Source organism: Ascidiella aspersa, chromosome 1, assembly GCF_963924565.1.
Source record: "Ascidiella aspersa chromosome 1, kaAscAspe10.2, whole genome shotgun sequence".
Taxonomy (NCBI): domain Eukaryota; kingdom Metazoa; phylum Chordata; class Ascidiacea; order Phlebobranchia; family Ascidiidae; genus Ascidiella; species Ascidiella aspersa.
Window position 1 is genome coordinate 13,945,621 of NC_139447.1, and position 25,867 is coordinate 13,971,487.

Sequence of the window (25,867 nt, forward strand, 5' to 3'; positions counted from 1 at the left end):
TTTAAAAGAGCGGGAAGCCTGGCTTCCTCTTGTATCCTGAAGCATTTTAGACGAGGCCAATACGCGTATGGTGATAGTAGAGCTTATATACATTACACAGCTGCCTAGTGTCCTGACACCAAGTGGATAATAAGTGTGAAAGACCTGCAAAAATACAATAGGTCAGCTGATCTTATGGTGTGCTTTGTAACAATTTAAAATAGCACAAAAATGGAACAATCAAAGACTACCACACTTTTTGTTGTACTGCAAGAACAACATTAAAACATGTGCCCATATAGTGCAAATTCATATCACTCATAAACGCCGTCTTAATAACAAAAAGTACCGTAATTTATTGTATTTTGAATTAGCTGTTTTTAGGTGTGTCATTTAGTCGAAAAAGGAATTATGATCAAAGCTTTAATAAAAACTTGTAAAATTACCAGGTTTACAAAAAAGTAACTTTTGCACCCATTCGAAGTAAGAACATTTACTTTAAAAAATACAAACAATACTTAGTTTAAAAGGTAAAAGATTTGTGGCATGAAGCCGCTGGGTCGAAAATATATGGACGTTTCATCTCATGCATAGGCTCGTATAACGTAGCTAAAAGCAAAAATCAAAAGAATTTTCGTGAACATAAATTTGCGCCGTTGGGTCTCCAACTATATCTGAATATGCAAATCATGACTTAAATATTCAACTAGGATAGTGTTACCATTCGTCAGAACTTCCCTGATATGTCAGGAAATTTACTGCTGAAATCTGTGACAGGAAAAAAATATAAAATCTGCTTATACGTCTGCGATTTAATCGTATACTGTTTAAAATATATCGCCAATACATTCACAATATCGAAGTTAATAACTAACTTTGTTTAAAATTTTGTACTGTTTAATAAATAGCTCTAAATTTCACAGAGAGTAACTCGCGTGTGCAATTACTGTTCATTGTTACGTCACACACTATTAAATTTATGGCTTTTAAAATAAATTGTTTTCGCATTTTAAAAGAGTTTTTGCCTATTGTGTTCTATTTTAGTAAGCTCAGTTAGAAACTTTCACCCAGCATGTTTTTTTTATTGGCAAACCCTAAACAAGCAAGATTATATATATTCTTTATCAAATATGGCGTTGCAGGTAAACATTATTTGCCTACCGCACACTTGTCCTGAGTTGTTTAAAGTCTTATTATATTGGGCTACACACAACATTTTTATCTGGTCAAGCTGCTGTTTATTAGCCAAATGGTTATAATAAACATTATCTCTGTTAGAGATTCGAGCTGAATTTGTTGAGATCTTAAATTCACTTCTAAGAGAAAATGTAAAATTCACGGATAAAGTACAAGAAAAAAATTACGGTTGAAATAAAGTATCCATGCTTTAGAAATGATAGAATTTAAAAGGGAAGCAAAATGTTTAGTTTGCAACCATATATCTCGCGCTACCACACAAAAGGTAGCGCGAATTTATAATCGCATATCAGTCCTGATAAACTTAGTAAACAATATGTAAGGAAAAAAGCGCAAAATCCATGTCTGTAGCCAGTTTTGTTGAAATCGGATAATTCAGAATGCGCCGTGCGTTCCGCACCATCGAAAATGAAAATTTGGGCAACTTAAACTATATACAAGGGAATTTTTTACGCAGCACGCCATTGTTTTGCATCTTTTGAAACAAAAAAATACATTAAAAAAAGCATTGATAACAAAAATGTTTGACCGCACTTTCCCCGAAAAGTTATTCGACCAAACTGAGATATGGTGCCGAATGACACATAGAAAAATAATTTAGTTAAAAACATAAGTAAGTAAACGCAAATGCAAACAATAGGACATTCGGGCATTTTTAGTGACCTCGGAGGACTATTCAATTTTATTTGAATAGATGGATAAAATTTAATATAAAATTTTCACGATAGAAAATATTTTTTTAACGGTTCGCTGATCCGATTTTTACGCACAGCATTTTAATGTTTGTATTTTTGATTTTGATCAAAGCTTTGTCATCCACTTTATTCCACCAAGTTGTCATCTTATTAGTTTGAGTTAAAACCAAAAATATATAATTTAAAACCACAAGCTTTAAAAAGTATAACCTCCTGCTAATTAATTTTAAGGAGGACAGTATATGTTTGTTTCTAACTCAAAACTTGGTTGAATATGTCACCTCCAGCATCAGAAGCACAGCCTTCCTCTTCAGACAAAACTGAATCAAAAAAAGAAGAAAAAGTTATAAAAGAGGAGGATGAACCAGAATTGGTATTTTTACTCATAATGTACTTGTAAACTAACAACCTAACTTAAGTTTAATCTTTCACTAATGTTAACTAATTTTATAATATAATCAGCAAAGAATAACTAGAATACCTAGGTAGAAATGTTGTCGAACAGAACATCTTGTAGTCATTATTAGTGTATTCTGATGATAGGATGCCACTTATATAAATGTTATTAAAATTGATTGACACAGAGTCGCTACATAAGATTTTGTTGTTAGTTGGTATATGAGATTATTGGAAGAAATGTCAAGACTTAATTATACGGTAAATATATCTGTTAAAATTATTTCATTTTGTTAAATTTATTTTCTAGAGTGAAGAGGATAAGCAACTTTTGGATGAACTGACTTTATGTGTTGACAGATTAAAGGTAAATCACCGCATATTCTTGTTTTATAAGATACATCTACAGACAAGGCAATGTGGAAACTATCACAAGTGCACCCTTAAGTTTGTTTAGCATCAAAAGTGCATCCCTGAAAACATCTGAAGTGCACCCCAAATATGTAAAACGCTTGTGCACCCTTATTTATCGCATTGACATAGGTTTACAGTGCAATGTACACTGGAAAATCATAAAATGCACCCGATGCGCACCTTTTTACCTTTGACGCACCCGGTCACCCAGATTGTTCGGCCGTGTTCCCACAAGATCTCGTCAAGTTCTGCCATACTTTCCAGACTGGCAGAACAAGATAAAAAGTTTGGCACACTAAACGTGGTTCAATCCCCCACAATGGCACACTCAGCGATAGAAAATTGCTATGAAATTTGTTCAGCTATGTAAATTTTAGCAGTAATTGTAATTATAACCATGCAAATTTAAATACCTAAGCATCTCCCCCGCGCAATAGCAAAATTTTTAAATAGGGAAAGTATAACGAGTGCACTTGCAACATTTTTTAAACAGAAAAAAACCTGCACTTAAATAAATTAAGGACGGAACCTGATTTATTTGTTACACTACAGGGCTGCACTTGACCTTGGTGCACCTGGTCAACTTGACTTTTCCGCGAGCCGCCAACACGATCACAATCCAGATTGGCCTGTGAACTTTTAACTTGCTAATAATTAGTATATCAAACTTTTACATGGATATGAATTTCAATCACATTGATTACATAGAAGTTTTTAAATATTGGTTATTTTAGCAAAATTATATTAGTTTTATAAATTCTATAAAATGTTCTTGTAATTTTTTGACAGGAAAGTGACTCAACACTTTATCATCAAGCCCTGGAGCTGTTGCGAACTAAAATCAGATCATCCACTGCATCAATAACATCTGTTCCAAAGCCACTAAAATTTTTGCGCCCACATTATGGAACTCTCAAAGAGATATATGATAGATTGCCAGCTGGAGAAAACAAGGTAATAATTATCTTCAAATTTTTTTAAATAAATTTACTTTTTTATAATTATGAATAAAACAATGTAAAAATTTTTAAATGTTTTTTTAAGGTTTTTTCCGCTGCTGGTTACAAAAAACATTATATTATATATAATTTAACATTGTTTGTTGGATTTTTAGTGTTTCTGTGGAGACATTGTATCTGTGCTTGGTATGACTATATCCGAGGACCGGGAATGTCTCAAGTACAGACTTTTAGGTTCCCAAGAGGAAATTGGATCCTGGGGCCATGAATATGTGCGGTAAGATGTCATAATAATCATCATTATTGAAATAACAACACTAAACTGATATTAGTGTCAACCAAGTTACTACAAAAATTACCCAACAACAGGGTGGTCTTTAACCCTCCGGTATTCTTAGTGATGTGAAAAAAAAACTAGTTAAAATTAGCAAGTTTTTATACAACCATTAAATGGATATCCAATTGAAACAAATATGAAACCTTGCTAATATTATTTGATAAGTAGCCTCGGTTCAATGATTTATGCCGTTTTAAAGCATTTGTAGTAGAGACACAATATTAATTTTTTGATTAACTACAGACACATTTCGGGTGAAATAGCCAATGAATGGCAAGACATTGACCCAGAGGAAGAAGGTGGAAAGGATAAACTTGATAAACTTCTTTCTATTGTTGGGGTATGTTATCAGAAAAGTTTATTTCATTGGTTACGACTGTACAGTGTACATTGTAGTATATTATAATTATATTTCCTAATCTGTGAATATGTTTAGGATGTTGTGCCTTACGACATGAAACATAATGCCGAAACTGAGGCCTGCGACTTACTGATGGAAATTGAAAAACTAGATCTTCTTATTAACTTTGTTGACAAGGCAACATATCCCCGGGTTTGCTTATACCTTGTCAGGTAAGACGTAAACTTAACAAATCACTAAGTGTGACATATTAAAAATTTCACTTTCCCAAATTTGTTATGTTAAAAAAGTATAGGGTTTTCAAATTATGTAAAAGAATTATAGGGGTTTCAAATTATGTAATGTTGATTATCATATGGCCTTTTAATAAAAAAAATGTGCTCATATTTCAAATTTTGCAGCTGTGTGCCATACACTGCTGAACCAGAGAACACAACTCTTTTACAAACAGCTGTTCAAATTTTCCGCAAATTTGATTGTCTCCCAGAAGCTATGCGTCTTGCCATGCACCTTAATGACATGGAGCTGATTGAAGATATATTCCTTTCATGCAAAGACTCGTAAGTTAATAAAAGAAAATCAATTATACTTTTTGTGACCAGTTAACCATTACAAAGAAATATTTCCAATGTCATTCTGCAGTAGTAAAACAACTTGACAAAAATCCCCGCCTGTGATGTTTTTATATTAAAACAAGAAACTTCATTAACAATAGTTTGTCGAAGTTACCTGAAGTTTTACATTTATACAAATATAGTTATTTGCAAACATATTTAAAATGAGATTTTAGTACACTCATGCCATAGAAATATAAATAACACATTATGAAAGCAAAAATATTGTTATAAGCAGTGTAAAAATAGCAGAATCCCACAATGATTACTGTGTTAACATATTTGTTAAATGCTATGTTAACAGTCAACTAAAGTACATAAATCAGTATTCTACCCCTTATAGGCAATGTGTACATAAAAACATTGTGGTAAGTGTGGACAAAAAGTTGTTGTTGATTTATTGTCATAAACTTGTTCACTTCCTGCTGAATTCATGTGTAGTACAAATTCCCATTTCTGTTCATATAGGTCGCGACAGAAACAACTGGCCTATGCACTGGGCAGACAACAAGTGTTCCTAGAATTGAATGATGAAATGCCTGAAGCTGACGAGTTAACAGAAATTCTCTCAAACTCTCATCTTACCACCAACTTTCTTGCACTTGCCAGGTCAGACATTTGATCGATAACCCGGAACTTCCATGTTTAAACTGGTTGCACATATAATTTAACCAGCTAACTTATTTATTAGTTAATGTAATATTAAAACAGGTTTATGTAAATTTTAACTGCAGAGAACTGGACATAATGGAGCCCAAAATTCCAGAGGACATATACAAGACACACTTGGAAAACACAAGTAAGCGATAATGTAAAAGCACATTTTGATTTTGTGCCTTTTTATATATGATTTTTACTTTTGTTGGTTCTTGGTGAAATTAAAACTGGTCAAGCATGTATCACATTTGAGGATATTTTTTTTACCAGGACCCGGTATGAGCACAAGTGGTGCAAATGTGGATTCTGCTCGAATGAATCTCGCTTCATCTTATGTCAACGGCTTCGTTAATGCAGCCTTTGGTCAAGATAAACTACTGACCGAAGAGGGAAACAAATGGATCTATAAGAACAAAGAACATGGTACTGAGATGTTTTTTTAATTTTTTTTATTAATGGTGTGTGTAAAGTACAAATTATTTTACATTCATAAATCATAATAATATTATCCAATAGTGAGTTTATGTATTTACAATACATAATGTGACAATTTGCGTATTCTAACAAAAAAAAAAAAAAAGTATTCTAAGTATCTAATTATTTTCAAAGCTTTAAATTGCTTAAATTTTTTTTCCTATATCAGGCTAAATGCTGTTATTGCAAACTATGTATTTAATTATGTGGGTAATCTCTTCTATTTTTGAGTTGGTAATATTGCTTTGTGTTATTTGCCAGGCATGTTGGCTGCAACTGCTTCCCTCGGCCTTGTCTTGCTTTGGGATGTTGATGGCGGACTCAATCAGATAAACAAGTACCTGTATTCATCCGAGGACTACATCAAATCAGGTATGTTCAATGCATAAACCATGGCGGCAAGCAGGCAATTGAATCTACATGGGTAAATACTAACCCTGCTACAGTAATATAGACCAGCAAACTCCTAGGTGCCTTCGGAAGGGCTATTATCCCCACTTTCAAGCCTATTGTTGCTTCCTAATGTTACAGTCACGTTTTTTTTTTTTTAGGTGCCCTGCTCGCATGTGGAATCGTCAACGCTGGCGTTCGCAACGAGTGTGACCCTGCCCTTGCCCTTCTGTCCGACTATGTTCTGCACAGCAGTAACGTGATGAGAGTGGGAGCCATCTTGGGGTATACATTGATATTATTTTTCAGTTGCTTGACAATTGGTATATAGCACAGCTTGTCAATCACTTGTGTTTTTGCAAAAATGGTTTATTTTAGTCGCTAGTTTTGGTTCTTGTTTTTGACAGGGTTATTCATTATAGCTGACAAGTAATTTTATTTTAGAGTTTTGTATGAAGGATGTAAGTGTTTTTTTTTGTTTACAGCCAGCAGTAGCAAAACATAGTTGGTTGAATGTGCTAACAAATTGTTCCATAGTGTGAAAGGTTTCCCATCTGAGATTTAATTCATTGTTTTCACATACAAAATGACTAAGTAGCCAATTTATTTCTTTGTTGATTTGCCTGTCATCGACTTATGGGTTAAATTTTTGTCTCCGTGAAACTCATCAGTGTGATCTGGATACGTGTTATAGATAAAATGGTAATTTTTTTAACGTATTGAAATGCAGGTTGGGTCTTGCATATGCCGGCTCCAACCACGCCGATGTGATTGCACTCCTCACGCCCGTGTTGGCCGATTCCAAGTCCAACATGGAGGTTAGTGAAGCTTAAGTTATTTATTACTTTTTTTCATAAATATGGAGGGTAACACAAAAATAAGTGTTGGATGCTATACGATCCTGCAAAGTGCAGACTATGCTGTTTATCCCATATTAACGAACACATAATTTAATGCCTGTTTTTAATAATAGCACAATATTATTATCTGTAAAAGTGTACAAAACTTTGTTTATAAAGAATTGTTTGACAATTTTTTTCCTACAGTAAAATCAAGTTGCGTGTATTTGCAGGCCATGGTGCCTCTTTGAGATCTAACAACGCTGCTTTACTAAACTTAAATAAAATTGCGGTATTTTCAAGATGCCACATTCTTCCCATTTTATGTAATAACAAATAGAGAGCTCTTGAAAGCTAAGAATATGATTCCGTGCTTACCTTCCTTCTATTTGTGCTAGGTTATTGGCATAACAGCGCTGGTGTTGGGTCTGATCGGAGTGGGCACGTGCAACGGTGACGTCACGTCGTCGCTGCTGCAAACTTTGATCGAAAGGTCGGAGTCGGAACTGAAGGAGTCCCACGCCAAATACATCGCGCTCGCCCTGGCACTCGTTTACCTCGGTAAGGTTGCCACATTTTAGGCGAGATAAACGTTGTATTTTATAATTATTTTTCGTTGACTATCATTTTATTTATTTATTTTTATATTCTTAGGCAAGCAAGAAGCGGTTGATACGATCTTGATGGCTCTTGAAGTTGTACCTGAACCGCTCAAGGGCTTCGCGACTGTGTTGGTCGAAGTATGCGCGTATGCAGGTAAGACTTGAAATTTAAATTTGATTATAAAATTATTATTTACTTGTGTTTTGTATTTCGCGGTATTACAACACAAAAGTTGACAAAGTTTAACTGTAAAAAGTCTAGCGTCCCACGATTTGACAAAAGCGGATTTTTATCACAATAGAAAATAATTTGATCAATAAACTGAAATTCGCCCATCAAGTTGTGGAGTTTGTTTCGCCTTGTGGTATTCTCTGCTTGTTTGCTAAATGTTGATATAATTACCAATTTTTTTAAATATTTTGTTGATTAAAGTACACTTTGGAAGTTTTTGGCAGGTACTGGCCTCCTTTTTAAAGCGTTGGAAGTTTATTCCCGATTATCTTTATTTTCAAAAGTTGTTCTGGAAAATATCAAAATTTGTTTTGCGGCAAACCAGCCCACAGATTTTGTGTGACTTTTTTATAATTTTTTTGTTTTAGGTACCGGCAATGTGCTCAAAGTCCAGCAGATGCTCCACATTTGCACCGAATCCACCGAAAAAGAGGAAGGTGCTGCAGCGGAGAAGACCAGCGACAAGAAAAAGGATTCCTCCGAGGGCTCTTCTAAAAGCAAAAAGGATGACAAATCCAAGGTGGGTTACATACAGGGACATTTTAAATGAGACGATGAGAATGTTAAAACAATTATATTGATGTGATGATAACCGTAAAATGCGTGAAAAGTTGCTCCAAACTATTGAATTGATATGCGTATTGAAAAGTCGTCCAAAGACCCTATGTGTTTTTTAAAGTCTTAATATAGTCCTATTTTTGACGTGCTTGACCGCATGTGTTTAGAAATCGTCTCTGTAAAACCAGTTCTTAGCATTATTACTGTTTTGATTTTGATTTATATTTGAAGCACGTAAAGAGTTTCGATTGTATGTATTTGAATACTTATAAGTCCTTGAATGTATTTGATTTATTTGCCACGTTGCAACCCTGCACAATAAAACGAGCATAAATTATTTTTTCCAAATTTAGAACGATGACAAAAAGACAAAGTCGTCCGATTGGGGAATGAGCAAGCATGCGGCCGCAGTCCTGGGAATCGGCTTAATCTCCATGGGAGAGGAAATCGGTTCTGAAATGGCATTCCGTTCTTTTGGACACTTGGTACGTCGTTTAAGTCGGCATCGTTTTTGTCAATATACCTCCGCATAAATAAGTATGTAACATTCACTTAGCTCCAGTGGTTAGAGTTGGGTAATAACTGCGGGCTTTTCATGTTTTAGTGACTAAAATTTCCCGAAGGCTATAGATATTGTTGAACAGTGCTTCCGCAACCGGTGTGCCGCGAGAACATGTCAAAAGTGTCGCAACGTTTCCGGAAGTGCTTGCGTTTTTAAGGGTACTTTTTATTATAAGTTTTATTACTACGAAGCTCGTTAAGGCAGGCATTTTGACCTTTGACAATCAATTCAGGTGTAACTTTATGAACTTAGGGGTGAAATTTTCAGCACTGACTTAAAATATTTTGGCAAGGCCGTAAAGCCGCAAAATCAAAAGATAAAGGAATGTAATAGGTCGAAGTTTGGCGCTTTTAAACAATAATTGCTCCTTTTTGCTGGGTTGCCTTGGATAAATAATGAAGTTGCTTTGTTGCCTATTGTCGATCACATTTCGTAGGGGTGACGCCGATTTGTTTTGGTGTGTTAAAAAAAATTGCCTTTTTTCGTTTTAAAGCTCTTATAAGTATGAGACGCACCTATGTTTTTGAGTAAAATCTGATTTTGAAATTAATATATGCATAATAATATAGTCATGCTGATGCAGAAAAAAATAGTCACTTATATGTTGACAAGTATAAAACGTTTTTGTTTCTTCTTTCTGAATTGTACCACTACAATACATGCCAGATTTACACGCTCGCTTTGTTCACTGTCAACTTTTAAAACAAAAAGTGATGTGCTTGTTTTATAAATAGCTTCACATACAGTCACATCCCACCTACGAACCGCTTGTAAAGCAATTGGCGTGATCGACAAACCAGCTAAACACCGCTTTTTTAAATAGATTAGCCTAACCGCAATCGCCATATGGGCATTTATAAAACCGGCAAAACTTGTTTTTCTGTACCAACAATAGGCCAAATACTTGTCGATTTGTTCCAGTACCGATACGGCGACATCGCAGTTCGGCGCACCGTTCCCCTGGCCCTGGCCCTTACCTCCGTGTCCAACCCACAGCTGCATATTCTCGACACGCTCTCCAAGTTCAGCCACGACTCCGACGCTGAGGTCGTGCACAACTCCATCTTCGGCATGGGATTGGTCGGAAGCGGTGAGTTATTTTGACCCGGTACCTCGCTTCTTTGTGTACTACTGGTAAATCATGTATGTTATATCAGTGCTTGTCAACCTTTTTGGAACAGTACACACTTTAACGTTTACTAAAGAACTTGTACACCCTGTTGTGCTGCAAAAAGAAATATTAACCGTTACGACGAACTATTTAGTACCTCACAATAATGATTATCAAGGGAAATATTTGGTTATGATGTCACAAATAGAATATATAGTATCTTACGAGCTACGTACACTTAAATACACGTTGCGCCATGTATTGGACACTCCAGTCAGTCTGGCAATAAACCTGTTTATTTATTATGATGCCTAATCACAGAGTTATTGTAATGCAGTATTTGTACACCCCAGTACACCCCGTCAATGTGAAACACTCTTTAACAATTATGTTACACCCTGGGGTGTACATTACACCCGGTTAAAAACCACTGTGTTATATAATGTTAGGGTCGGCGAATATGTTAATATGTGATGTAATTTGTTTGCGATTTGGCACAAGACGTGTCTTCGCCTGCAGTAAACCCGGCTTTGCGGTTATTCAACAACTGAAACTTTGAGCTTAATTTATAAATTCGAACAAACCTAATAAAACTACTACGTCCAAATTACTGTTAACAAGTCAACAAAAAGTTTAACATTTAAGATTGCTACAAATGCTGTTGAATATAGCGTTCCCGTTCCCGCTGATTACACAATTATGTTATTTATTTCACTTTGCTTAGGTACCAACAACGCGAGGTTGGCGCAGATGCTCCGCAACTTGGCCGTGTATTATTCCAAGGACCCGAACAACCTGTTCCTCGTTCGGTTAACTCAAGGACTTGTCCATTTGGGAAAGGTTTGACCCTTAAAAGCTTTAACAGAACTCGTTGATTTATTGTTTTTAAAAACTCGTGTGTTTTAATGTTTCAATATTAAATCTTATTATTTTTCAGCAACTTTAACTTGAATAACCTAAAAACGATGCTTAACAAAATAAAACCTACTTTTGTATGTGCTTTGGTATTTATTTAACGTCTCACTGCAACATTTAGCAGTCTAATCTAATTGATTTGGATACTTGCTTGAAACGCCAAAATGCAATAAAAATGGAGTTTTCCTTATTGCTTTTTGTGTTCTGTAATTGTTGCACTCATGTTCCTAATACTACGTTTATTGTACAGGGCACACTCACCCTGCAGCCCTATCACAGCGACCGACAACTACTCAGTCCCGTCGCCCTTGCTTCTCTGCTCTCAGTTGCGGTGGCACTGCTCGACGTCAAAAATAGTAAGCCATTTTCAGTGTTGTAGTGACTTGACTTGATTTAAGTCACTGTTTTCAAATGACTTGGGATTAAATTAAGTGTTTTTCAAAAAAAGGTTTTTTACATTAAACAAACTTTATTTGCTGTATATTATTTTTATAGTTTAACGTTTTACTTTTATGTCAATGCCATGACTTGAAACTGACTTGCTCTCATATAGACTTGACTTCGACTAAATTTTTTTTTTAAATGACTTGACTGGGAGTTAAAGTCATTTCAAAATGATGAAATGACTTGTTTACAACACTGGAAAGTTTGTCAAGAATAGTTGTAACCCATTTGCACTATATGTCCATCTATTAGCACCTGTTTTGTCGTGTATTGTTTTTAGATTAAGTGCATGCACTTTACCTTTTAACATCTTGTCGCATTTCAAATTTATGATAATCTATGTGTGTTACGCTGTTCGAGTTTTGGTCCGAGCGATTACAAAAAGAGTTACAAAGATCAATCAAAACAACTACACTTTTTGTACAGCGGTGTTGGGCAGGTCCCACTACATGCTTTACACAATGGTCCCGGCCATCCAACCCCGGATGCTGGTGACCTTTGACGAGGAGTTGAACCCACTTCCAGTCAGCGTGCGCGTCGGTCAAGCAGTGGACGTGGTCGGACAAGCCGGCAAACCAAAAACCATCACTGGTAAGTCAGACGCGGTGTACGGTACAAACGTCGTAGTAATATAGTTTTGTAATGCTAGATACGGTAACAATATTTTTTTTAATGACATATAGTTCGATATTACAATTATATTTTATTGCAAACTTTGATGGTTTTCTCTAACACTTCCTAGTCTGAAATCTAATGCATGTGTTTTTACAGTAGTAGTCCATGTTTTTTTTTACAAAACGAATGCCTTCGATACTAAGTGGTGCTTCTTTTGCAGGCAGGTCAAACGCGTACATTTCACCTAGACTTACCCTTGACCCTTTAGTTGAAATGTCCTGTGTAACATAATTTGTATTAACGCAGGCTTTCAAACCCACACCACCCCTGTACTCTTGGCGTACGGTGAGAGAGCAGAGCTGGCCACTGAAGAGTACATCTCGCTCACCCCAGTGGTCGAGGGATTCGTCATTTTGCGCAAGAACCCCGACTACGAGTAATTTATCCAACGACCAAGGTCATTCCGAGGCTTGATGGTGGCTTTTTATAAAGCTGCTTTCATATACCCCTCGTGTCCCGGCAAAAGCTATACGGACCTGTCTGTCGCCCCTCGACTATTGTGTCGTTTGTCCTTTGAAACTTATTTCAGCTTCTTTTGCTTTTCGAAACTCGGGCACGCTACTACTTAACGTGAAATTGTTGTTTTTCGGCGTCAAATAGTAAATAAACCAGTTCCATTATAAAACATGAGGATGTGCCTCAAGAACTTGGAACCATTTTCAATTTTTTTATCCTGGTTCGCACACTACGACGAACTTGAAAAACCAGCATTAACTAGTGTGATTCTTTCAAGAAACCAAACAAATAGTTGTGCGGTTGAAATAATATATCCTTGTATATACGTCGAAGGGTTACAAGATAATGAATTATATGAACTAGAACGGTAATCGAAACAGCAAGAGCGCGTATATAATAAATATACCTTGGTTGAATTTAATGTGGTAGCCACGTGGTTATTTTTTGCTTTCAGTTAATGAATATTGATGTTGTCTATATTTGATAGCAGGTAGAAATAGTACGAAAAGTGAAGTGTAAATTTCTCACCACATCGAGAGAGTTTTCCAACTAACTTTGGGACAAATACGAACAGTGCAACAAATATCACTTCTACACGGGATTTAAATTGCGAATTACGTAGTGAAAAATACAGTAGCGGATACAGATTAATAGGCGCTTAAAACATGAATTAAATATAATTCAATACAAGACATTCGATATAATGCAATACAACAGGACAAAACTAAATGGAGGATCGACAACTGTTAAAAGTCATGAATGAAGGCAAACTACAGTAAGCAATTTGATTCATATTAAACTGGAACGTTGCTCATTCTCTATGTGCAGCGTAAGTAATTGGTTTACGTAGGGCTGACTTTTTAAAAGTGTTTCTTATTAGCGATCCCCAGATTAGTCTCGGCCACCGCCCAAGCTTAGTAGCGCTATTTTGATAGAAAATGAAAAAAAAAACAAGAAATTGCGACGCAAATGTTTTAGCGAATAAATCTAGAAAAAGAAAGCGTTGTCCGAGTTTATGAAGGCCTCTACTTTCATCGTGGGTGACATTCCGCGCAATCGCAAAGTGCCATCGGTAGTTTGATATCATTTTAATAGTCTCGGGACCGTTTCCGCAAGCCGCCTTCCTCCTCAGGTGCCATTGGCTTGACTCTCAACCTAGGGTAAGTCCAAAAGCACCTCAACGTAACTCACGGGAAAGAAGCCAGTCTGCAAATAAACAAATAAAAGTAATATGTGATAACTGCAAAAGAAAAACAATACATCGGTAAACAACGAAATTGTCTAAAAGTAGTTTGTTTTAAGATCAATGGCGCCCAACCCAATATTTGGAAATTTTAAAATCTGACTCTTACTATAGTGGCATCTTACAACTCTTTTACGTAGGTAAAACAAACCAAATGATATTTCTCACTCTTAATTGTGATAACTTTTGAGTAAGGTTCCACAATCTGTTTATTATATCTGGTTGTCCACAATCCATAAGAGGTTGGAAATCAATGATTTAGATCAGTGCTTCTTAAACTTTTTTAGTTTTATTCACCCCTCGCATCTATCTCCAGATTTCAATCACCTTTGTTTCATGATATGATAAAACTATCTCGTCTATATATAACAGAATAAAATGAACACCCGGCATATCCGCCTCACTCGCAAGCTATCGGCAATTTCTGACAGTTCACCTCTGCAAAAATTTTATTCACCCTGGGGTGAACCATTTACCTGTTTAGGAAACACTGATTTAGATTATAAGGTTACCACCAAAGGGTCTCTCTATAACATGTTACAGGCGGATAAATTGAATCTTTTGACAGTGTACACTAGGTAAATAGTTTGTGTGAGTGCCGAACTGAAGGTCAATGTAATTACAAATTTTTCGCGGTTTTAAACATAAAGAGGTGCGCCGTTATTTCGAGAAACCAAAGGGGTCCGCAAGGTGAAAAGTTTTACTGCAGCTTTTTGTCTTGAGCCTCAAAAACCGTACATCTACAAAGGGCACGACTAAGTGACATTAGCATTGATTTGGTCAAATCAAGGAATTAGCCAACGTTTGCTAGCTTCTAACGAGATCGCAATTTAACACAGCTTTGGCGCGAATGTTTACCGAAGGAAATGTGTCGCGGCCTAATGTGCCACCATTCAAACAAACCACAATGCTCCATCGCAAAATCTATAAGGGAATTTAAATAACGATTTTTGTCTGCAAGATGACGAAAAATGCATTCACATGCTAATGACACCACACAAGTGTTAGCAACCCAGGTAAAGCCATGTCACACAGTAATACAATTTGCTAAAAACGATACATTCTCGTCGTTTAAATACAGTGTCAGTTTTTCATTTAACGTAAATATATTTGGCAATACTAAAAATATCGATATCTCACCTGGCCTTTGTTATTCATTCCCTCGAACCAGTTCTCGTCAATCCTAGACACCAGAGTGATGACTTCGCCTTCGAGGAAACCCAGTTCGCCTTCGTTTTCTGGCTCAAAGTCGTAAAGACCCTTGCAGCTGGGCTGAGACACCGGCTTTTCCACTATAAGATAATTAAGTAAAGCATGGTCTCGTCTAGTGACATTGACAAATGCGAATTCGCCCAGAATTTTTTTATTGTCAGTTTTCTGCAGCAATGACCCCAACAACAATGAGCCGTAATAAGTTCTAGTTTAGGCCGCTAGTTTTAAATTCAATAGAAAAAGTGTCAGTAGGCTTACGAAAATCAGAAAAAGGATGGAAAAATGTTGCAGGAAAGTTCAATACCTAGTTTAATTTTTTTGTGATCAAATCGACACTCATTTATTTGCGTTGTGTAGGCCAACTTGTAAGGCTTGACAAAACGCTAAATACAATATTAAAATACATTAGGCTTTAATAATCCCGTTGCCATCATATTTAACGAAATTGTACAGCGATATTATTTTGTTAACACTGTCATCTGCACACCACGGCTGCAATCAACCTACAGTAACTAGTGCATATAAGAATACTTACCAGCGGGTGCTTGGTGTGTAATACTGTGCCGTGGGCTGCTGCTAGGGGGCATTGCCGGTGATCTGTCAGCAGCGTTGGAGCTTGGGGTTCGTAACTGCTTCTTTGGTCGGTCCTGAAAAACGAGATTGTTGATGCAACTCCATGATAAATAATATCACAGGCTTATCAGTGGCGACATAGCATACACAATTGTGCAGAACCGGTATGACGAACACGCACGCTACAAACTGTCATATATGATCACGGTATGCGCGCAAGACTTTGTTGCAATGCGCGTGCGAAACAATCGATAACCCGGTAGTTGCGCCATTAACAGGTTTGGCGTTCAGGTCGTAAACTTTTTTTTACCGACGACCCCTAACAAATTTTTTGACGTCGCGTGGACCACGATAGGCAAATATTTTCAAAAAATGAAGTCATAAATTGACCTTACAATACAAGTAACTTTATAGAGCTGTTGATTTTGGTCTAAAAAATGTAAAAGTGAAATGGAGTCTAAATACAGCGCAAAACCGTTTTGTTTTTAATTAAACTGCTTTCTTTGAAAAAAATGCTTACTTTTAAATAGACACTAATATTTCAATTAGGCCTTCATGGACCCCCTTAAACTCATTTACGGTCCCCAGTTTAAGAACCCCTGGTCTAACCAGAAAAAACACATGGGCGCAATAAACAATCAAGGGTCGCGCGGGTGTTAAATATACGAAAATAACGAAGTTAAGGGCAGAGCATATACCGGATGAATAACAAAACACTACGTGTATCGCTTGCAGCGGAACGCTTCTTGCGCTTTGGTGCAATCAGACCGTATTCAGACTTGTCAGCAAACCGATGTTCCGTGTCGGTGGTCAATAAACTTAGGGCGTGACGTGTGGTTTCACAAAATTTTCAGCGCATAATCCTACTGTTGTAAATATTAAAGTTTGACAATAGAAATCAAAAGTAAAGACCGAACATATTAATATGGAAAAGAAAATTCTAACAAACAAAAGTCATAAATGTCTCACACCGATATAAACACAATTTTCTCGCAACGGGCAAAATGGCTAAGTAATCTATCGATTAGGTAATTTATAATTATAATCCATTGGCTTTAAGAATTGTTTTGTTCGGTCTAGGGTTGGGCATTTGACCAGTCAAATAAAATCCGGTCAAATACTCGTCAAATAGGTCAAATACTATACACACTATCATAATGCAATTGAAGTTAAAAATAAACCTTAATTTTAACTTTAAATAAGTATATGAACGTTTTGGCTCAAGTACAAATCTACTTTGCTATTACAAACGCTTTGTTATTACTAAAGAACATGTGTTTGCATCAGGTAAACCCTACCATTTATATTTGAATTCTTTAAAAAAGTTACCATCAAGTTTAAATCAAAAAACAACTTTTAAATAATTTACAACATTTGAATCCAATATGAGTATTTGACCGGTTAAATAAAGTGCGGTCAATTGACAGGCTTGCCAACCCTAGTTCAGTCTATTTAACAATGAAATATGTAAGGCGAAATCGTTGGAAAAGTTAACACATAAAGCAAACTACACATCACACTAAAGACCTAATTGTATTAAACACCCCCACACTTTTCGTGAAATTTTCTTATTTACCTAACGCCAAAGCAAAAATCAAACACGACCGCCTACCCTCTCTGGCTGGGCGTTGATTTCGTCAATTTGCTCCTTGAGTGCGTCCTGCAAAGCTTCAAGGATATCGGAGGACTGACGATGGTATTCCAGTTGCGCTTCGACTAACGTCGACAGCTGACTCACCTGCTCCACCTAAATTCGCCCCGCAAAAACGTCACACACATTTAAAATTTTGATAAACAACACATGTTGTACTTATATTAAAAATAGCTTATTACAAAAAGAATTGACGTAAAGTTAACAAACATTTTTTACACGCGTGGTCATTAAAATTTTTGATGAACACATGTTGTACTTAAATTACCAAAAGCTTATTACAAAAAGCATTGACTACAATTCAACAAATAGTGTTTATACAAGAGACACACTATAGTCTAGTTTATGGGACCGCAAATAGTGTGCCGCAACACAAATTTAGGACAAATCGAAAAAGTATTAAAACACATTTAGGGACAAAATAATTTAGAACGAAAAGGCTACTAAATTGGCCAAAATTAAAACTTTGTCGCAAAACATCAAACACTGACAGTTTGACAGCGACATTTAATTCGGTTGATTAGCAAAAAATGCTCAGAAAACGTTTGCATCTCAAATTTAGTACTATTTTTGTCAGTGGCGGCATAAAAGCTTTTGCGGTTCCATGATACGGCAATGAAACACGATAAAAAGCAAGCAGTGTTAGTGTAACAGGCAGAATGAGTGAGTTTCGTTCATGATCGAGTCAAACTACCATCACCTCAAACGACTCGCAACTAAAACTACGACCACTACTGCTACTGTTACGTCATCATGCACGGGTTAAACATGGACAGCGCTTCTCCCCTAGGAGGAGGAAGCGTGGTGAGTGATCGTCCCACATGCGACGCCAACTGAACAACGCATCGTCGTGACGAAGCATGCAAATCACTGCGCGGCCCGCCTGAAAATAACCACCGAGAGTTGCTTGAGCGATCGAAAGGTTGCCAGTGATGATTGCGTCAATTAATATGGTGATTATAAGACTTTCAATAATATGTGCACCGAACAGGCGCCGAATTCTTACTAAATACGGGTTTAAATAGTTTTTTTTAAGTCATTTTCGCATAATTTTTTAATATCAACATTTTTATAATCATTAGGCTTAGGAAAAACCTTGCAGTTTACAAATCACACGGGGTTCGAGATATCAATAAGTCAAAGCGAAAGCTTAATAGAACAGTATCGTTAAGTGGTATAATTTCGTGTCACGGTAAGCGCTTCTACACAACGTTTTTTAAACCTATTCCTCATATAGGATAAGCTTTACGTTTATACCGTTACCCATTACAAAATTATTAAGCAGTTTTGTTGTTTGGCGATACTTAATGATTGTAAAATAACTGATTTTAGGCTAAAGGCCTGTATCCATCTTTCAGAACTAACTTACACAATCCATCATTTAACAGTTTATGCGCAAGCAGCTAGCCAAAACTTGTAAAGTGGTCATAACAAAGCGAGGGATATTTAAAGCAGAGTTTCTATGGCCGCTTTGCTTAGCATAATAAAAGCAGTGCGGCATAGGGCAGGATTTTGCAAAGCGGACATGGAAACAAAGCATTGCTGGTTTTAAAAAGCGTCGGTGCTAACAGGCAAGCAAGCACACAAACGTGTATTGATCTGGCGCTCAATGTCACACTTGATGAGCGCAGTGGCGGCTTGTAGCAATTAAGGCAACTCACATCTCCCGACAGCAGATTGAACATGCTGCTGTCCGCCAGGTCGAGAGACTCTTCCAACTTTTGCTCGGCCATTGTTACCTCTTCCGGTGGCACCTTGGCGCCTGCGCGTTGCCAAGTAATAGTGACAAAACAGCTACAGTGGCTACTGATAGGGAATTAGGAACTACAAATATATCTATCGACTAAATTGAGCTGGAAAATTGGACGTTTCAAACTTTCCGATTTGTCAAATTTGTACACTCTCTGATGAATGCCAGTTTAATGCTTCACGTTAGAGTTGGGTCGTTGATAGCGCCGAAATTAATAATTAAAAAACGATTGTTTTATTAATTTATCTTCGAATAATAATGTTTTTCTTCGAACCATAAGTGTGAATTGATGTGCCAAGATACTAAATAAGATGGGGAATACAAAATATGTCTAAGGTGGCCCACAAGTTGTCCTTTTTGACTAATAATTCATGCAATAACGTACCAAGACATATAAATAAAATATTTATAGATATTTTTGATACATAGATGTGTATTTATTATACACCACTTCAAGAAAAAGAAAACCAAAAATGGTACTCATGCAGAATCAGTAAGAAAACAGTAAATACTACGACAACATTTTGGGTTGATTTTGGAAAAAATAAAACGTTGTGTTAGTGACACGATGGCAGAATCAACCATTTCTCTAAGCTTTATGAAACAATGCAAATTGCTTCTGGCAACTGCTAAGTTTAACTCACATCTGAGTCTACTATGTTGGACATGGATAGGTCGGCAAGTTCATAGGCTTCATGCAACTTGTCTTCTGCTAGTTGCAATTCCTCAGGGGATATTTTACTACCTACCAACCACCACCAAAATGTTAAGAAAAATAGGTATTCCATCATCACATCGAAGGATTTTTAGTATAAGTCAATGACTCTTTTCTATTATATGTTTTTTATTTTATTACAGACTTTTATTTATGATGAGATTTAACTAACCTAATTGCCTATAACCAGTTTGGCAATATGTGGTGTGAGTACCAACAGCAAACTATTGTGTTACATAGTAGGTCAATGTGGTAAAAAACTTTTAATTTCAGGTAGGTAGAAAAGGCACTTTTAATGTTGGGTATAGATATATAGATAACTTGGCAAGGAAAGGCCATGATAGTAATAAAAGCCTTAAACAACATGTTGAAATAGGAAAAGAATTCCTGCAAGAAAGGCACATATATTTTGGTGAAGTTTGAACCATTATTTTAACTTTTCAGTTAACAATTTAACCATATAAATTCAGAAATTAGTCTAAATATCAATTTAAACATATTAACACAGAAATACCTCTTTTTCGTTTATAATCATAGTCCAGCCTTCTGCCAGATAGTTTCTTCCGGTGATGCTAAAGTTAAAATGCAAATGTAACCATTTCTGAATACACAGGAAATTAAAACATAAAGCAGAACTAAAAAACAAACCAATGCCTTAACACTAAAATCAAATATCTATATATAAAACTACCAAATTCGTCCTAATTGGACTTAAGAGTTTAGGTTAAATAAGCCACAAGCAGTGATTAAACAAAAAGTTTTTAACAAAAATATAATTTATTTTTTTTAATATTTCAATAATATTTTGTTAGCCATTTCCAACAAAATTTAAATTTCTCATTTTTTGTCCTAACAACATAAATTGCTTATAATAGCTAGCCTAAAACAAACCATCACATACTGGCCACTGAAACTTTTTCTGTATGTCATATTTAATGCTATTGTGCCAATACATGTTTTTCTACACATAGGCAACAACTCAAAACTGTGTTTCTTTTAGCATTAGTTGGCGTAGTAGTAGAGTAGTGTGGCCATTGAAACTTTTTGTTTATTTTTTTGGTAAGGTTCTGGATTTGTTTTAATATGGTTTAGTGTACAAACTATACACATTCAAGCTATACAAAGTTGAACATTTAAATTTATGTAAAAGTCTTATTTGTTAGATGTAAGATTTAAGATTACAAACAGTACTTTAAATTGCATCGATTCATAGTGCAGTTTAAATCACAACTATAATAAGATAATAGACAAAAAAAACAAACATACCAGACATTCATATAATGGCATAACCAAGATTTTACCATTTTGTTAAGATATATAACCGATTAGTTTTTGCTCATTTTGAGTGCAAACTTATCACGATAGCTTAATGTGGACCGTAATGCTTCCAGTCTTTTATCATTCTGAGTAATCAGCATTTCATTCTGAGTAATTAGCAAACACAAACTTTTGAAAAACAATTTTTATTTTTGTTTATCATTATGTGAATGATTTATTTATGGCACAATTACCAGCAATGGCTAGTTTAACTAGGATAACTTGAATATTTTCTTACAATAATGCATTAATAAGTTGTTGTATTCTACAATAAAGACTGTTCACAGGCAAGCAGCATACAAATTTTCAAGCTTGTGTAAACTCCATATTGCTAAGTAGGTGTCCGGTATTAGAGGGACAACTTACCATAACTTCCTTTATGTCTTTATCACAAAGCTGTTGCAATGGGTCAAGAAACTGCTGTTTGACTCCAAAGTCGAGGGAATCTTTTATTTCAGCAAGTTGTAACATGCCTTCTCCAACCTTCTTCAATGAATTACCTATATAATTACCAAAATAAATTTTACTAAAATAAGATCTTTAAAATAATATTCGCAGGTTATTTTGTAGGTTTTTCAATACTATCAATTTGTTTGAGTAAAGTTTTGGGGGATTTTTATTTTTTTTGGATTTTTTTTAGAAGAAAATGGGTGTCACACACATCACAGTTCATAGTAACTATAAAGAATGTAAATCGCTCATTTTTTTCTCAAATCGCTTATTATTTTTTTGTTTTTATATATTTGCTGCAGATCAGCATATTAGTTACCATACGGTGCAATCTAAGTATATGGCATATCAAAAATCTACAGCAGTAGGGTACTGCCACACTGTGCAGTTGGCTTTGTTTACACCAATGACTTAATGCAATAGATTGTTTGTTGAATTGTTGTATATGCTTGAAGCATACCAAAATTAGAGTTAGATCCAAGTTCATCCCCATGCTTCGTCATTGCATCTCCCAAAACCTCTTCAGCTTGCTTGTATTTTACATCTTTCTGTTTCCCCTACAATGTCATTATAGGGTAAAAAAGTGTAAACTTAGGAATAAAATAATGTTGTAATAAAAACATCCAATATTAGGCTTATATAAACATATATGTATCTTTTTTATCTTAACATACAATACATGATCTTAAAGAGAATCTATTTATGAAAAAAGCTTTAGGTATTATGGTTAAAAGTTTAAAAAAGTGTTAAAACATCTTGAACTTATGACACAATAACTATTATTAATGTTTAAGAGCAAATTTATGGTTTAAAACTAATAATTTAAACTGACTTGAATTTTTTGGTAAGTATTCATCATGCTCATTTTAGCACGGTTTGTTGCATTTGGTTGTAAATATTCCTTGGTGAGAGTCATGATTTCATTGATTGCTTTGCTGGTGATGTCAACTTTCTGAAGTAAAAAAAACAGTGATTAGAAGTACTTGTTTGGATCTGTTTAAATTTCCACTCAAATATTTCATTTACCTACACATATATATATATATATATATATAAATATATATTCTGTGTTATGTCTGTTGTGTAATAAAGTGAGACTTTTCACATTATGTATTTAAAAAATTGTCAGAGAGGCAGTTTTAAATATTAAATGAAACTAATGTGTTTGGCACAGTTCTCTTGGTTGTAAATTATTGCTACTTGTACAAAGTGGCACAATGCTTTGGAATTGCTTAGTCAATCTACAAGTTTCCTGTGAAAGGAAACAATTCTGGAGAATTTCTCCTGCAAATATAGAAGGCCAAATATTGCAGTGAACAAATTTGTATTTTATTCCTCTTAAAGTTACATAGGAATTTTTGTGTCAAAGTTCCTAACCAACAAGTGTTTGTTGTACACTACACAAGAGTTTTAAACTATGTTTAGGATAAAAAGTTTAATTTTTATTTAGACATCAGTTTGATAACCACCATACCCTTTCCATTTCAACAAAATCCTCAGCAAGTTTAGTTGTGTCATTTTCATTTCCAATCTTCTCTGACACAAACTAAATTTAAAACATATAATATTACCACGAACAATACATATAATACCTACACAACCATGCATATAATGTATACTTCTGTATTATATGTATAATGTTCTGTTAAGGACATAGCTTACCTGGCTAGCTTTGTGAAATTGCTTTTTGAAACCACCCATAGACATAATGCTGTTTGGTAATTTCCACCCAACTTTGAAATATTTCAGTTAACAGCAAGACAAAAATATATAACTTTCAGGCTAAAATAGTTATTATTTTGCACAAACAAACAAAATACAAACATAAAGTAAGTTACATAAACTGTTACATAGTAATAATAATCACAAACAGCTCCTTTGTTATTTGTGAGATGTGATGACCTTGGCATGCTACAAAGACTTGCTCAAGGACTAGAGGCTATACATTATCACTATTCTATTCCTATTGTGTAGTTGATTGCATTTTTTTCCTTTGTGTTTTTTTGTATTGTACTACAAGTGTCCAGTGTCTTTCACCCTGAGGAAGGCGACTTGAATAAGTTTCCGAAACGTTGGTTAACAATTACAATTAACAGAGGAGTTGTTTTTGATTATTATAAAGTAAGTTAGCTAAACACTTCTCCTCTAAAGTAACTACACTTGTTTGTCTGTTCACAATAATCACTACGATTGAATCTAATATATATTTATGAAGTTCTTCCAGATTGGAAAGTTTGCTCTCTTAGCCACGGCTGGAGCCATGCGTTTCACAACAAATCGCAGTGAAATATGTTTGGCCATTCAAGCCAAACTTTTGGTTTTTGGAAGGGCTTCATTTAAAGCAGCCCAATTGTTAAGAGCAACATTAATACAGTCAAGCAAGTTTAATTACAGCAGTACAATTTTAAGCCAGTTTAACATCACATCCAAAGTTTCCAATCTGGAAATTCATAGAATAAAGATACTGATAACAATTTTTTTGTTTGTTAAAAAAACAGTTACTTTGTTAACTGGGTTAATAGCATCAGAAAAGACAGAGTGGCTATTTGTCCAGCTTGCTCAGGTATGCATATTCATAACATTAGTGATTATAGCAAGTTTACCTATATTTTATCAAGTAAATAACTCCTTCCCTTTTTAATGTATTTCAAGTTTACTCTTTTATAGGGTGGAACACCTTTATTCAATACTGACTTTCAATTACACTTGTAAGCTTTAGGATTAATAAAGCATGTAATTACAATATTAACTTCTAAAAATTGTGTATCTTCAAACTTTCAATCTAAAAAACCTTACTCTTGACCCTTTGTACAAGAACAGTTCTATGGTAGCTATTTTCTTTTGTGTTATCCTGGTTGTGTAAGTAAGGTTTTTACGTCCGGAAAAAAGGCAAGACACCTGACATGAAATACCAAAGGGAAGTATGCAGCTCGAAATTCTTTGCGTAATATCTCCAGAAGTAAACAAGATATTGATCTGAAATTTTTACACATTACTTAAAGAATTTTAGGGCCGAATATTACTGAATATTAATATTCATAAATATAAATATTTTAAAGTTTTTTAAAAAAAAAAGTCTGATTGCTGGCTAGCTTAGGTTGCTTTAAGTAATTTGTAAAAAAATCAGATCGATATCTTGTTTACTTCCGGAGATATTACGCAAATAATTTCGAGCTGCGTACTTCCCTTTGGTACATGAAACCACATTTCTTTAAACGGTACCTTTAAATGTTTTAATAAAGCTGAAATTTGGTTTAAAATATTATTTTTTTTAAATAGTTATTCAAGTAGACTACGTGAGTGAGGCAACCCAGAAACCGACACTTCATTAATCAAACACAGGGAGCTAAAATAAGATTGTTTACACTTACAGTAACGTGAGACGAAAACATATTTTCAAACTTTACATTTCGGTGCATATCACTCATTCTCAGTTTTGTTTGTGAGAAACTCAATTCTACGTCTAGAAACTCGAATGCGACGCATACCTAATTTAATGTCCACCAACGACCTAATATTCCAGGGCTACTTCTACTAGTAGTACTATAGCCTTAACTAAACACTGCCTTAGTGTGCCATCCGCCCCCGCCGACTCATCTTGGTAACACCACATCACGTGACGTCAAATCATAACGAGTCAGCTGACGCCAAATACTCGGTCGGTCGTGATGCTTCGTTGGGTAGAATCTGCCAAAAAAAGAATGAGTGTTTTCCATGCACTGTATTTTATCGCGTGATATTATTTTGTTTTTGTATCTTTTTGCTCGTTTGGCTAAAAAAAAAAAAAAAAGACGCCATTGTCGCGGCCGTGCCTTGTGACGACAATCATAAAATGTGGAAATTTGTCCAAATTGACTATAAATGCCGTTTTATCAAGCAAGATGAAATCTGTTTTAGGTGCCTAATACACTGGGTTCACGCTTCCCTTCCAATGGAAAGTTTGAAATAAAATACCCGGCGTTGACTAAGTTAAATAGTATTCACCAGTTTAATTTAAACTAGTGAAATACTACTGCATTTATTTTGGCCGGTAATATATAACTACGGCAATAAACAATAAAATCTACCTTAATTTTGCGTGGTTAAACA

At 35.2% G+C, this 25,867-nt stretch overlaps 2 protein-coding genes across 3 annotated transcripts; one reads left to right on the forward strand and one right to left on the reverse strand.

The window, feature by feature from the left end:
* The first annotated feature begins 2,012 nt into the window (after positions 1-2,012).
* LOC146167902 (26S proteasome non-ATPase regulatory subunit 2-like) lies at positions 2,013-13,249 on the forward strand. The gene is made up of 22 exons (XM_083381876.1): positions 2,013-2,244; positions 2,578-2,634; positions 3,471-3,635; positions 3,796-3,917; positions 4,221-4,317; positions 4,414-4,550; positions 4,740-4,898; positions 5,421-5,561; positions 5,687-5,751; positions 5,880-6,032; positions 6,345-6,455; positions 6,635-6,758; positions 7,204-7,291; positions 7,711-7,873; positions 7,967-8,068; positions 8,515-8,666; positions 9,058-9,189; positions 10,188-10,356; positions 11,102-11,217; positions 11,543-11,648; positions 12,163-12,327; positions 12,658-13,249. The coding sequence occupies exons 1-22, from the start codon at positions 2,146-2,148 to the stop codon at positions 12,789-12,791; spliced, it is 2,757 nt and encodes a 918-aa protein (XP_083238002.1). The 5' UTR covers positions 2,013-2,145; the 3' UTR covers positions 12,792-13,249.
* Positions 12,910-24,141, reverse strand: LOC146167903 (endophilin-A3-like). 2 transcript variants are annotated; one of them, XM_083381881.1, is made up of 11 exons: positions 23,441-24,141; positions 23,253-23,324; positions 22,611-22,730; positions 22,239-22,335; positions 21,695-21,828; positions 20,526-20,583; positions 19,208-19,308; positions 17,508-17,642; positions 15,858-15,969; positions 15,251-15,402; positions 12,910-14,073 (listed from the first exon to the last, which is right to left on the reverse strand). In XM_083381881.1, the coding sequence occupies exons 1-11, from the start codon at positions 23,483-23,485 to the stop codon at positions 14,023-14,025; spliced, it is 1,077 nt and encodes a 358-aa protein (XP_083238007.1). In that variant the 5' UTR covers positions 23,486-24,141; the 3' UTR covers positions 12,910-14,022. The 2 variants fall into 2 exon arrangements, with proteins under 2 accessions (XP_083238007.1, XP_083238015.1); XM_083381889.1 differs by lacking the exon at positions 19,208-19,308 and adding an exon at positions 19,941-20,041.
* Between the last annotated feature and the right edge of the window lie 1,726 nt (positions 24,142-25,867).

Excerpts from the sequence above, each read along its gene's own strand:
- LOC146167902 (XM_083381876.1), top strand. The coding sequence starts at position 2,146 with ATGTCACCTCCAGCATCAGAAGCACAGCCTTCCTCTTCAGACAAAACT. Across the intron at positions 6,759-7,203 it reads AGAGTGGGAGCCATCTTGGG|GTTGGGTCTTGCATATGCCG; the intron begins GTATACATTGAT and ends ATTGAAATGCAG. Across the intron at positions 8,667-9,057 it reads AAAAGGATGACAAATCCAAG|AACGATGACAAAAAGACAAA; the intron begins GTGGGTTACATA and ends TTCCAAATTTAG.
- LOC146167903 (XM_083381881.1), bottom strand. The coding sequence starts at position 23,485 with ATGTCTATGGGTGGTTTCAAAAAGCAATTTCACAAAGCTAGCCAG. Across the intron at positions 20,584-21,694 it reads AAGACATAAAGGAAGTTATG|CATCACCGGAAGAAACTATC; the intron begins GTAAGTTGTCCC and ends TTTTAACTTTAG. Across the intron at positions 14,074-15,250 it reads GAATGAATAACAAAGGCCAG|ACTGGCTTCTTTCCCGTGAG; the intron begins GTGAGATATCGA and ends GTTTATTTGCAG.